Consider the following 12,446-nt stretch of genomic DNA (forward strand, 5'->3'; position numbering starts at 1 on the left):
CAATAACCTGATTAACACAGAGTATCAGATAATTCCATGATATTCAGATTTCAATACCCAAATAGTCAGCCTTTGCATCCGTGAGCCAATTACCCTTGTAGTGTGCATGTTATTGACTAGCAATTCACACTCATATCTGGTTTAAGCCATACCAACTGTTGGTTTATAATTTAAAAGAAGGTATCAAGTAGTTCAAGTATATGTACTCAAGTCAAGATATTAGTATTGGTATTAATTTCTGAAAATTTGAAAATATGTACAGCCCTATTAGTCATGCTACTGTAACTGAATAAAATATTAGTCCAATAAGACAGCAGTGTTCATCGTAATACCTGTAGTCTTCTCGGGTAGCTACAAGGCTGGACACATTTCGGAGAATGCCTCCTCCGCTTTCAATGATTGCCAGCGAGTTGGTTTGGCACCGGTAAGTAAGGGTACTGACCAAAAACCCAAGAGCACCATCAACAGAGCAAATCGCCACCTTATTCTCAGTACTATGTGCTGATAAATTCCATAAAGCACTCAGCACACTTTTTAGGGTGGATTCCTGTATACAGACAAAAACAGTACAATTAATACACAGTAACTTGCAGAATAATAATAATAGCAAAACTAATTCTAACAATCCATACAGTCTATGTTTTTACCTTTGTAGCTTGAAGTGCACAGGTCATTAGTGCAGATACACTGCCAACATCACGAAGAGCTCTCTTACTGTTGATGTCAGCCCTCCATGAAAGATTCCTAAGAATACTTGAGACAACCTGTAGGAAAAAAACAATTTAGGATTTAAGGCCAAATCCATACAAAATGCCCTTAATTTGAAATTCTCTTAAAACCAATGTCCTCTTTTCTAGTTCTTTGTCAAATTGTTCGTCACATGCATTTCCTTGAAACCTACGTGCTTTAGATTACCTTTTGTATTAAACGTGAGCGGTATATGCATTAGTTGACACAAAATTAACAAATTCAACTTCTAAATCTTATATAAACAATCTTTTACTATGTACCTGATGTAATTCCTCATTATCAGATGCAAGCTGGGCAACAATGGCTTGAAGACAGCTTTTCTTTGAGCAAAGTGTGGCCTGAAACAAAATAAATAACAAGAAAACAATAAAGTAGCCATAAAATAAAGGTCTTGTTTCATTGCACTAGTTCACAACTTCTCTGTAAGTTTTCATCTACCTTATTCACAACATCGCCATATGTGAGGTTAGTGAGTGCCATTCCAGCATATCTTCGCAGGGCCATATTCATAGGCTCATTTTGCATGCCATACAGCTCCTGTTCCAACTGCATTAGCTCTGCAATGGCCTGAAGACCCCCTGAAACAAACAGAGAAGCTCATAACATTTTTTGCATAGATACTATAAGCTGTTTAGCCATCAAATGCTTAAGATTAGTCTAAAGTACAAGGTTCAAAGTACAAATTCCTGTATACATGTTTTATTAGACTCAACTCAAGAGTGTGGAGATGACAATATGTGTTTGAATGTTGTAGTACGTTAATTTTCTTGTAATTCTACAATATCGTTTGCTATTTCAACAATGCAGGAAGGTGGTTCCACGTACCAAGTTCATTCATGGCCCTTCGGTACTCCTCTTCAAAGGAAAGCTTCATTATAGCACACGTGGCCTGGCAAATCTGAGGATCTACTGGCTCTGGAATGCCTGCACAGTTCATATCAAGACATTTGCATGTCAGAAATGTGTGCTGTTGTTTTACAATCATTAGAAAACATTAGATATTTTAGTTTAGATATACATATTACAAATAAATAATTATCTTGCCATTCTTAGCACCACCAGGTGACGGGGTTCCGAGGTGGTTCTCAATCCAGTCCCAGCCATTATCGCAATGTGAGCGGATCTGTTCCAGCACATGTAGCACTCTCATCTCACGTCGTGCTTGACCTTCATCAGGCTGCGAGTACACAATGTTGTGCAGAGCCGCACTAGCTCGTGATCGAGCCTCGCGGCTGCAGCCTACAGTCTCTCCGGAGCCTCCGTCATGCAGTATTTGCACCAACAAGGGGACACAGCCTGATTTACGCATTGCAATGCAGCTTTCCTGCGAGCTGGACATGGCTAACAAGGTGCGGGACATCTCTTCCCGATCTCTAGAGGCCAGCATAGACAGCAGCCAGAACACCATCTCCACCTAAAATGTAGATGCCAGCATATTCAGTGCCACATCCTGAACACTGCACTTTTCTTTGACTTATAGAACTATAAATCACCCACTTGAACCATTTATCAAAAAATTGTTAAGCTCACTATTTTTTGGAAAAAACTGCATCATACATATTCTCAGCTGTATTGCTTACAGTCATCAAAGCTCCATTGCATTACAATGGCAATCTTACATTGAAAATGTAATGCCAGGAATTTAAATTCAAATCTGTACATCATACAGTTTTTCAGTGTCGAGACCTGTGAAGCCAGCCACTGCATCTTTTTGAACTGCCACTCAAGCAACATCATTGGACAGCCAAATGCACTCAGAGGAAAGCACCAACTGCCAGATCTGTTACTTAGGCTAACAGACACCTGTGCTGCCTAGCATTGCATTGAGTGGGGGGAGATGGGGGATTACCCTACCCACCTAGAGTGATGCTCTCTTGGACTCGGCCACGGATGGCTGTCACATAACCAGGGAACGAACTTACCAAGCCAACGCTTACATGGTTGTGCCACTCAGGAGCCCCTGCAATTTTTGCTATATCTGTCTGCCTCGATCCCTTGTGATGCTACAGCCATCCATAGCCGGGAGTACAAGAGAGCACAATTGGCCTCGCTCTCTGTGGGTGGGTAGAATGGCCCCCCTTCTTCCCCCATCACTCAACACAATGCTAGTCAGCGCAGGCATCTGTTATCTGACGTAACAGATCTAGCGGTTGGCGCTCTCCTCCGAGCGCGTTCAGCTGTCCAGTGACTCATTGTCATAGCGTCGTGTGATTGGGGGAGTCCTAACTAGTGGGTGGAACTGGAAATGACTAAATTGGGGAGAAAATTATGCTATGAAGGTTTTGTTTTTTGGGAAAATATTTGATACCAACAACTCACTACAGGGTTTGTTTCTAACGCTTTCAATTTTTTTTAATAATTCACAGCAACAAACTGTGTAATCAGCTCTTAATTTCTTAAATCACTGAATGTTTTTATAACTGACACATAACATGAGACACTGCTGTCTTACTTTGCTCCCTGCTTCTCCAGGGGCCTCCATCATAGAGCTGGTGGAAGCTCCATTATCTAGCTCAGGGTTGGACACTTTGGATAGGCAGTCAACACTCTGTAAAAAGAGAAAGTACAAGCATGTGTTACTGCTTGCCCTTCAACACTGTTTTTACTGTAGAGAAAATAATGTTTAACAGTACATTATAGTTAAAAAGTGTGTGGCAAAAATGTGATTTTTTCTTTCTTTCATGAAATACAATATAAAATAAATGCAATGTAATAAATAAAAATTGCTGTTGCATTCTGCATTCTACACTCCCTTTGTAAGGCAGTGCTCCAGCTGTATCGTTTGCATTTGGCAGCCCACTTGGCTGCACTGCAAATCCTCCAACAGCCAAAGCAGTAAATTCATCCTTTTATCCCAAAACCCACTGCTATGGCAACCTTTGGTGCCATGGGTAGGCATGTGATCTCTTGAGGTCTACCCAGACAAGTGTGGGCTACACACAAGCTGTATCCAGTATCTTTTATTTTAAAGTGTAAGTCTAACGGTTGTAACAAAATCTACTGCTGTAAGATTTAAGCTGATGACAAACAGCAGCATCTGTACATTTTCACCTCACTGTAGTTCAAGATTGAACAATTTATGCAACACTACCCATGTGAAGGTGCTGAATGTAAAAAGGTGAACATGAAAAAATTATATAGTGTTTTATTTTAATGATGTCTAATGGAGTCCTTACTAGTCTACTATCTAGTCTCATAGGCTGCTCTATACTGAAACAATAATGCACTGAAAACATTGAAAATGATTCAAATGTGTGCATTGTTTCCACATTAAATAAAACATATTACAGCAACACAATAAATAATGCCAAATATAAATAAATAAGACACAACTGTTGGTGTAACATGTTTCATTCATGTGAATATTATGTACACGTCTGAATCAAATACATTCAATGGATCACTTTTTTCGGTATAGTAAACAGATGACTGGGTTGGCATGGGGAGCTCACAGAGGCATTTTTCTAAATGTCAGCTTCACAGTGGGCCAGCCAGACAGAGCTTAAGCAGCCAATAAGAGAGCACTGTGAGAGGGCATGCCTAGCAACATTCACTGACTGCTTGAGCTGCCAGAAAGCAGTGCAAGGTGAGATGGCATGGGGCTCAAGCTGTGTAATCTGGTGAATGGTGCTAAATCTTTAAGCGCTCAAAAAAACAAAATATCCTAATAATTAGATTTCAGTTTGCTTGTTATTGGCAGATGTGTCCTATATTTATTAAACTGTAAATTATGTACTGATGCACCTACAAAGATATAGTATGTGAACTACAGTATTTCATTCGTGAATGAAAACAAAGCTAAAAAAGACTGTTTTGAATTTACTGCTTTTGTGATTTCACAAAAACCAAGACATCTTCAGACAGGGCAGCCAATCAAAACTGAGCTCATTTACATATAATTTTTAAAAGCATCCTGTAAAGTTTTAAGAGTAAAAAAGAGGTTAGAACTCAACCACAAAAAGCACCATATTAAAAATTCTCAACAAATCAGTGGGCCAGAGAACGCCTCTGTTTTTTCTATTTTTAAATAACATTTTGCTGTTACCTGAACTGGTCATTGTTTATTCAAAATACACCAAAATGTCAGCAGAAAAATACAGGCACTTGTAAAGTAAAAAAAAAAAAAAACAATGGTCTTGTGGGGTTTAGATAATGATCACATGAAAACTAATTATGACTGTTCTTAGTACATAAACCCAAAAAATTCAATACAAGAAAAATGCAGGATACGGGCCCTTATGGTCTTTTAGTAAAAATTATATTAGGTATCCACCAATCTACTGATGAATTAAATAAGCAATGTTTAGAATAAACATGTCCATCACAGAACAACAACAAATCACGCATAATGGTCTAGTCACAGAACACTTTATGGCAGAAAAGATATAAATGGCAAGTTTGTCAGGCTCTGGGCTTGGTTACATAAAACACTAAGTTTTTCCCTTAAGTATGAACTTAAAGGGAGGATTTACCCTTACTAAAGGGAATTTGTAAAAGCTGTTCCATAAAATCTCTCTGACATTTCTCTGAGCAAAAGGGGTTTACTACAGTGACAGAGGTTTTGCTCTTGTAAAATTGTGGTATCTATGACAGTGGAGCAGAGCAAAGCTTATCATGCATTCTCGCACGTTAAAATCTTTTTTTTATTTCCATTTTTTCTGGGATGATGGCTGCTGCCATGAAGGCTAGGTACGCAAATACAACTCACAACACCCATCTGGAGTGTGCATTATTAGTGCAGAAAGATTTTTTATTTATCACAGATTTCATGTACATTTAACTTATTTTACATGTAGTTTTTATAGAAGAAGTGAAAATGTAACAAAAAATGATATTTACCAGGTTGATGTTATCTTCCAACTTGTTAGCTAATTTGTACATTCAGAGATGGTCAAGTCTATATTCTTGTCTTGCTATATTTATTGTCGCCTAGAATCCCCAAAAACCTGGATTATTAAGGGGAAATGTAAAAGCACATGACGATTTCACTTTAGAAAACCCTTAAATACAAAATATTGAATATTTTATTCTTAAGGGTGAATTTAACTTAAGGTGTTTTATTGTGCTGCTTCTTACTATGAGTCAACTGATTGACTAATCATTACTGATTCATTGAGAAAATGAATTTGATTTGATACATTTAAATCAGATTATTTAAATGCAAAACACTTCATGGACGTGGCTTGTAACTCATTCACTAATGTTTAGCAGGATGAAGCCTCCCCACAAGGTTCACTATTAGTTCTCAAATAGCGTTTAGTGCTTTATAAGAGCATCAGCAATATTTCAAAGTATCTATTAAAGATTCAGTGCTAGATGCTTGCTGGCAAGAGAAAGAATGATGTCATTTAAAGATCAAGAAAGGTATGACAAACTGCTGGGAAACATTTAGACATTCAGTAAATCTTATTTATCGTCAACCCACTGACAAAATATCGATGATGTTTTGATACATGATAGCCATTTAAGGAGTGGTGCAACAGATAAACTGACAGTCGTGGGCTGAAGGTTAGGGAACTGGCCCTGTGACCAGAAAGTTGCTGGTTCAATCCCCAGTGCTGAGTATCACTTCACTTATCTACTAATTTATTTCAATAAAATTACATCAGTAATATTTTTCTGGTTTATTTACATGACAGGGTTCCATTCAATTAGAGGCTGATATGTAATGTATATATATAATATAGTATGGTGTTTATACTGCTTACAAAGCTTGGCAGTTTGACAGTGTCAGTAATACAAGAACAAAACATCAAAGGATTTAGGCCTTATATTTTGACACAATGCTCCCCAAGGTATGACATATTTCCCTAATTTCTGAAATGGAAGGTTGTATAAAAATCTGTTATCTTTTCTATGAAACCTGCAGATTCGGGACTAGCTGGAAAAGAGCACTTCTTCAATATGTAAGAAAATAAAAATCAGTAAGTTATCATTTTTAACGGCTGTCACATAGTGTCTTTCAAAAAGTCATAATTGAACTTCAGACCTTTAAACACCTATGTATCATAGGCAGAAACTGACTACAAAAAAGAACCAAGTGGGCTATTTGACTTGAAAAACAAGTTCGACATTAACTGGAACATCGAAATTGAAAACCACACATGCTATCTCTACTGATTGAATGGTAATGTAGTCTTGATATTATACCACTATTTGTTTTCTGAATGCACATACCTTTGAGCTGTTATCGAAATAAATGTGCTAAAGTACATGTGCTAGGTCATAGCATGGCTGGATAGGACAGTTCTTGGACTTACCTGACTATCTGATTGAGCATTCTTCTCCTGTGGGCCGCGAGAACCCTGAGCTTCCTGCAGCTCTTTCTCCAACTGCTCCAGGCGAGCTACGCGTATCTGCAAGAAGACATAGTGAATATTCATACACCAGATTAAATGACAGGATGCTTTTAGAACTCTTAACACTCGCAGCTATTGCAAATTACATCAAAAGCATGTTGTAATATATATATTAATTATTTTTCAACTCTATAATATCTATAATAATTAGTGTAAGTAGAGACCCACTACTATTTAAAAGTTTAGAAGCAATCACCATGCTTAAAATGAAGTTACAATGTGTGATAAGGCATTCGGTAAGTATGTTTTTACCAATTAGAAGAGATAACTGGATTATTGTTTATGGATTAATTTAACGGTGTTGTGCAACATTCTTTACCTGCGTTCTCTGCACCATTTCATCACTGGTACCAAAACGTTCCTCCATGACCGAACGCAGCTGCTGAGCTTCAAATTCTAACTGCTGGCGAATAAGGTCCATTTGTATGGAGAACTGATAAATTTAGAGGGGACATGTATGTTAGAACTTATGCTGCTGCACAGATCCTTCAGAAATAAGGTATACTGTATTGAGAGTGCTGCAAATTATGTTTCTACAAAATCTGGAACTACATAAAATATACATTTTGTGTATATCTACACGAGAAAATCAATTCAACAGCATAATGTTATGAACATTTGGGGGCCGTGAAGCAGTCATTTGTCAAAAAAGCTGTGAAACTAGGTGACCTCATTTCAAGATACACCTACATGTAGGTGTGTGTTCCACAAAACCATTAATGCTAGGAAAATCTGGGTGATAGTACAGCAGCTTCTCTTACTGTGTCAATGCGGGGCAGCTCTGCCAGCCTCTGTGAAAGTCCCTGCAGCTGAGAATAATACCAATGACGCTCTCTCTCCTCTTTCTCTATTTCACTAAGCAGCATCGTCCTACAAAAAAACCCACAAGGTTACCCAAAAAAAAAAAGACTGCATGATAGATTGTTCCTTAATTGTTACTGAGATATTTGGCCTTTGCAACACTGATATCACAGAAGGTTTGATATGCAAACAGCACAACAGTAAATCACTATTAGTGGCTTTAATGAATCAAGGCGATCATGTGATTTGATATATGTTTGGTCAAAATCATGCATCTTTCATAAAAAAGGCTTACAGTCTTTGTTATGCATTAAAAACAAACTGATTACAATGTAAGATGTGTTTCACTGATGTGTTTTCAACATATTGCAGTGCATTTTGAAATACATAGTAAAAGAACATACAGTGCTGTGCAAAAATCTTAGGCACTTATCTAAAGTATTTATAACCATTTACCTGAACCATTAGTCTGCTTTTGGCCACTACATAACTTTTGGATAAATGCAAACATTAATGCGGTAAAAAGGTACAAGAAGCAATAGAAATTTCTGTCCATATGGTGCACTATATTATTCCATGCCCTTGTGCAAAGGAAACTAGGCTATTAATAGAACAACAAAATTATCATTCTCTATCTCACCTCTCCTTGCAGAGTTCCTCTAAATGCTGGGCAGTGATACGGCCCTCTCCCATCATGGCTTGGTGGAGGTGTCCGAGGTGTACAGCTGTGCCCTCTCCAGCCACAGAGGAGCTCTGTCGGGATGATAAGCAGACAGGGCTCCTTGCTCTGCTGATGCTGGCCGGAGGCAACGCCGTCCTGTCCTCCACATCGCCTGCTTGACTGCCCATGGTCTCAGGAAATGTACGCAGGTTGTGAGGCTGATACTTGAGCTCGTAATAGTTGGTCAAGTCCATGTGCAACTCTGATCACAGGTTTTAAACAGTTTTAGAAATTCAAATTACATTTGTGTAGACAATTATTCAAAACACAATTAAATTATTTTAAAAAAGTTATTTTTGAAAAGCAAGTCTTGTGATTTTTTAAGTCATATTAGCAGATCAAGCAGTCATTTTAAAATTTTTCTTACAACAGTGATAGTATGCATGTTGTCAAGAACTGAATAAACAGAATTTTCTGTTACCTTTGAGCTGGTCAAGCACATCAGTTCTCCCTGAAGAGGCGAGAGTGCAGGCTTCTTGCTCCAGTTTATTTTGCAGTTGCTTTAGAACCTCCTAAAAATTACAGGAAAAAATGTTAAATGATCACATTCAGCAGTCAAAAACATACTGATCAAAAAAAAAAAGAGAAAAGGTTGAGAATAATCTTCTTCATCCTCAAAAATGAAAATACATGGAAAATGTAGCAAAATTCCAGAGAATGAGATGACATCCTCTCTCTAACTCTCAGAATGTGTGACATTCACTGTGTTCCAGGCCTATTGAGGACAGAATCAACTCACGTTCATGATAAAAGCTTAGGAGAGATTATCCAGCTGCACTCAGCATCAGCATCTGGGCACGTGTCATGGTGAATTGAATACTCGTGCCAACCAAGTATCACCTATAAGCCCAATATAATACTAACCTCTGGTTTTAGGTCTCAAAAAAGAGCTTTGTTTTTAAAAAAGGAGGCTAAAAGGGTCTGCTATGCCTCTGTTTTTACATTTATATTTACATTTATGGCATTACATTTATTTTCTTATCCAGAATGACTTACAATTTGATTATTTTACACAGGCAGGCCAAGGTGGTGTTAGGAGTCTTGCCCAAGTACTCTTATTGGTATAGTGTAGGGTGCTTGCCCTGGTGGTGGAGTGAATTTTTAAGAGTTGTAATCTTAGACTCCTTTGCCAGCCAGGTCTCCTAATAACTCAGCTATATTGTATGTATATCAGTCTCCTTCAGCAATAAATCCCAGACTGGAAGGAGAATGTGGTCTCCTCTATTCTAACAGCTAGGATGGCTGTTACACTGCTCAGTGTTTGAGCACCTTAGTGATTTTTTGCACATTTTTAATCTAAAGGGCTGATGGACTCCCCTTGGACTATAAGTGCTCCGAGTCTACATTTTTAAAGCATGCTATGTGTACAAGCGGGTTTGGGACCTTAGAATTAGTGTGACAATTTCACCATGAGATCTAAACGGTAAGTACTCTGGAAGCTGGGCCTGAAATCATAATGAGCTCTTTAGAGGTTTTCTTCACTGTGAAGGATTTATGCCTCCAAGCACAGCTCAGGGGGGACCTGAATGACGGCTTCAACTGGCTTGGATAAGCAGGATGCACTTGACTAATGCCTCAGAGCAGACCTTTTAGCAGATTTCTACACACTAAATTGACAGAGATAAGAGTCAACTAAACTGCCTCACTGTTTTGTTTATAGTATAAGGACTACACTAGCAAAAATCTGGAACATTTATTCTTATATGGCAGGTAATATAATGGTGTGAGATTAAAGATGGGAACAGTCTGATACCCTGTATAGAAAATAGAACGAATGTGTCTAATGACTTAACTAACACAGCACAGAATATCAGAAAATTAGTTATGGGCAACATAATGTAAAGCAAAGCCACACTAGCTAGGTTTATACTATATTTATGTTTTCTTTGCAAGTGGTATTTTTTGTAAAAGACTAAAGCTAGTTTGACTAAACAAAGACGATGCTGAAGTCAGACTGATAGCTGTGCATTTCTTCCTGCATTAAAATAGCTCATTTTTAAATTTTGAAGTTTTAAAGAAGAAATATCGGATTGGTATCAGTGTCAGCCAATACTTCAGGTATCAATACAAACACAAAATTTTTCTGAGCTACTCTTCCTCCTGGGTCACGGGGGTCATTGGGCAAAAAGCAGAAAACGTCCTGGACGGGGTTGCCAGTCCATCACAGGGCAGACAGACAGCCATACACATTCCCACATCTAGGGCCAATTTAGCCTCTCTAATTCACCTACATATCTTTGGACTGTGGGGGGAGACCCACACAGACACAAGGAGAACATGCTAACTTCACAGAGAAAGGACCCTGGAAACAAACCTAGGCTCTTCTTGCTGCATGGCAACAGCCCTACCCACTGCACCACCGGGCTGCCAAGGTTTCAATTTCGTATTGGGGAAAAAAAGTGATTTAATGCCATCTAAGTGAGACGTGTATAAGCAAAGCTGAAACAAAGTTCTCACTGGAATTCACAGTAAAGTTTTATGAGATTGATGGTAACTCAAACATGCACCACATGGCCCATTAATATCCTAATGCAATTCAAAACTAATCCGTAATAAGCTCTGTAGCTTGCATCATGTAATGGTTTCCTTTCTTGTTTCACACAATCCATCTTTCCCTGCTTGCCACTGCACAGCAGCAGAGACGTTTCAATAAAAAAGCTGTTCTGTGATTTAAGACTGGCTCTAAGTGCAGGCATGATTCAGACTGTGAGTACTGGCCACTGCCCATTAGTGTCTCCAGACATTTTGTGGAAAGTGGGTCACTGCTGAAGCGAATGCATGCAATGGTGTTTTATTAGACTGTGGTCCTTCTTATCTCTTGCCAGACACAGCAAAATTGGGAAGCTGATTGTCTTTTGAGATGAGAAAGAACATAATAACTAATAAAACATGAAATTTGTACTGTACAGTCTTCTGTCAATAAAAGGTCACAAACCTAATAATACTGTGTTGTATCAGAGACTGTACTGTTGTGGTGGGTAGTATAAATGTCTAATCATTCTATAAGGGCTTTCTGGGATTAAATAATCTTTCTGTCAAAATAATGTTTGAGAACACCTAGATTTTTAAAAGCTGGCTTGATGGATGTCCATATGCAAGTTCAGGGGGGAATTGTAAACTAAAACATTAATTTGGAGTGATTTTATTGAAATATGGGGCTGTACATTTGAATAGCAGGTAATAAATTACATGAAACTTCAGTCTGATGTTTCGTCTTGGCTGTTTAATTCTGAGAAAAACTGCAAGATCTCAAAGAGGTCGCAAGATCTCTTTGCAGACATAAGCTATCAGGACATCTACTTGAGCTTACCTATCGATACAGCAGTTCACAGTAGTTGGTCTTGCATTAATGAACTATTAACACTTTTCTTACTTTTCCATACAAATATATGCAAATTATTCTTTTGCCCAGTATGGGGTGCAAAGCGTTCCACTGGACTTAAATTCTGATTATAATGAACTCCTAGTCTATCACAGTGGTACTTCTTGAAAATAAATGTATTGAGACTGTAAAACTTGGTGTTTTCATATATACAGTGTGTTCACTGTAAATAACTGCTTTAGCCCTGTACATGTCATCATAATGACAGTACTGTTAGTCGGTAGCTGGTAGCTACCACCTGATCTGACAAAAAAAAACAAACAAACAAAAAAAAAAACAGAGGAATCACTGAATTTAATACATTAAAGACTAACTGTTTTTTTTGTTGTTTTTAACAATGGTTTTGGAAAAGAAAACTGTAATATTACTTTGAGCATTTAGCTTTAATATGCAACAAGCCCAAGATTTTAAGAGGTTAACAAAATTTGGAGTA

General features: G+C 38.0%; 1 protein-coding gene across 1 annotated transcript in view; it reads right to left on the reverse strand.

The window, feature by feature from the left end:
- apc2 (APC regulator of WNT signaling pathway 2) overlaps positions 1-12,446 on the reverse strand; it is a 34,544-nt gene that overhangs the window by 7,872 nt on the left and 14,226 nt on the right. Inside the window, exons 3-14 of the mRNA XM_017714292.2 lie at positions 9,053-9,143; positions 8,551-8,833; positions 7,871-7,979; positions 7,429-7,542; positions 7,011-7,106; positions 3,203-3,298; positions 1,795-2,164; positions 1,576-1,674; positions 1,189-1,328; positions 1,011-1,088; positions 648-764; positions 333-547 (exon numbers count right to left, since the gene is read on the reverse strand). Coding sequence (XP_017569781.1) covers positions 333-547; positions 648-764; positions 1,011-1,088; positions 1,189-1,328; positions 1,576-1,674; positions 1,795-2,164; positions 3,203-3,298; positions 7,011-7,106; positions 7,429-7,542; positions 7,871-7,979; positions 8,551-8,833; positions 9,053-9,143 — 1,808 coding nt within the window. The remainder of the gene's footprint in view (positions 1-332; positions 548-647; positions 765-1,010; positions 1,089-1,188; positions 1,329-1,575; positions 1,675-1,794; positions 2,165-3,202; positions 3,299-7,010; positions 7,107-7,428; positions 7,543-7,870; positions 7,980-8,550; positions 8,834-9,052; positions 9,144-12,446) is intronic.

The sequence above is a fragment of the Pygocentrus nattereri genome, chromosome 15 (assembly GCF_015220715.1).
Source record: "Pygocentrus nattereri isolate fPygNat1 chromosome 15, fPygNat1.pri, whole genome shotgun sequence".
NCBI classification, from domain to species: Eukaryota; Metazoa; Chordata; class Actinopteri; order Characiformes; family Serrasalmidae; genus Pygocentrus; species Pygocentrus nattereri.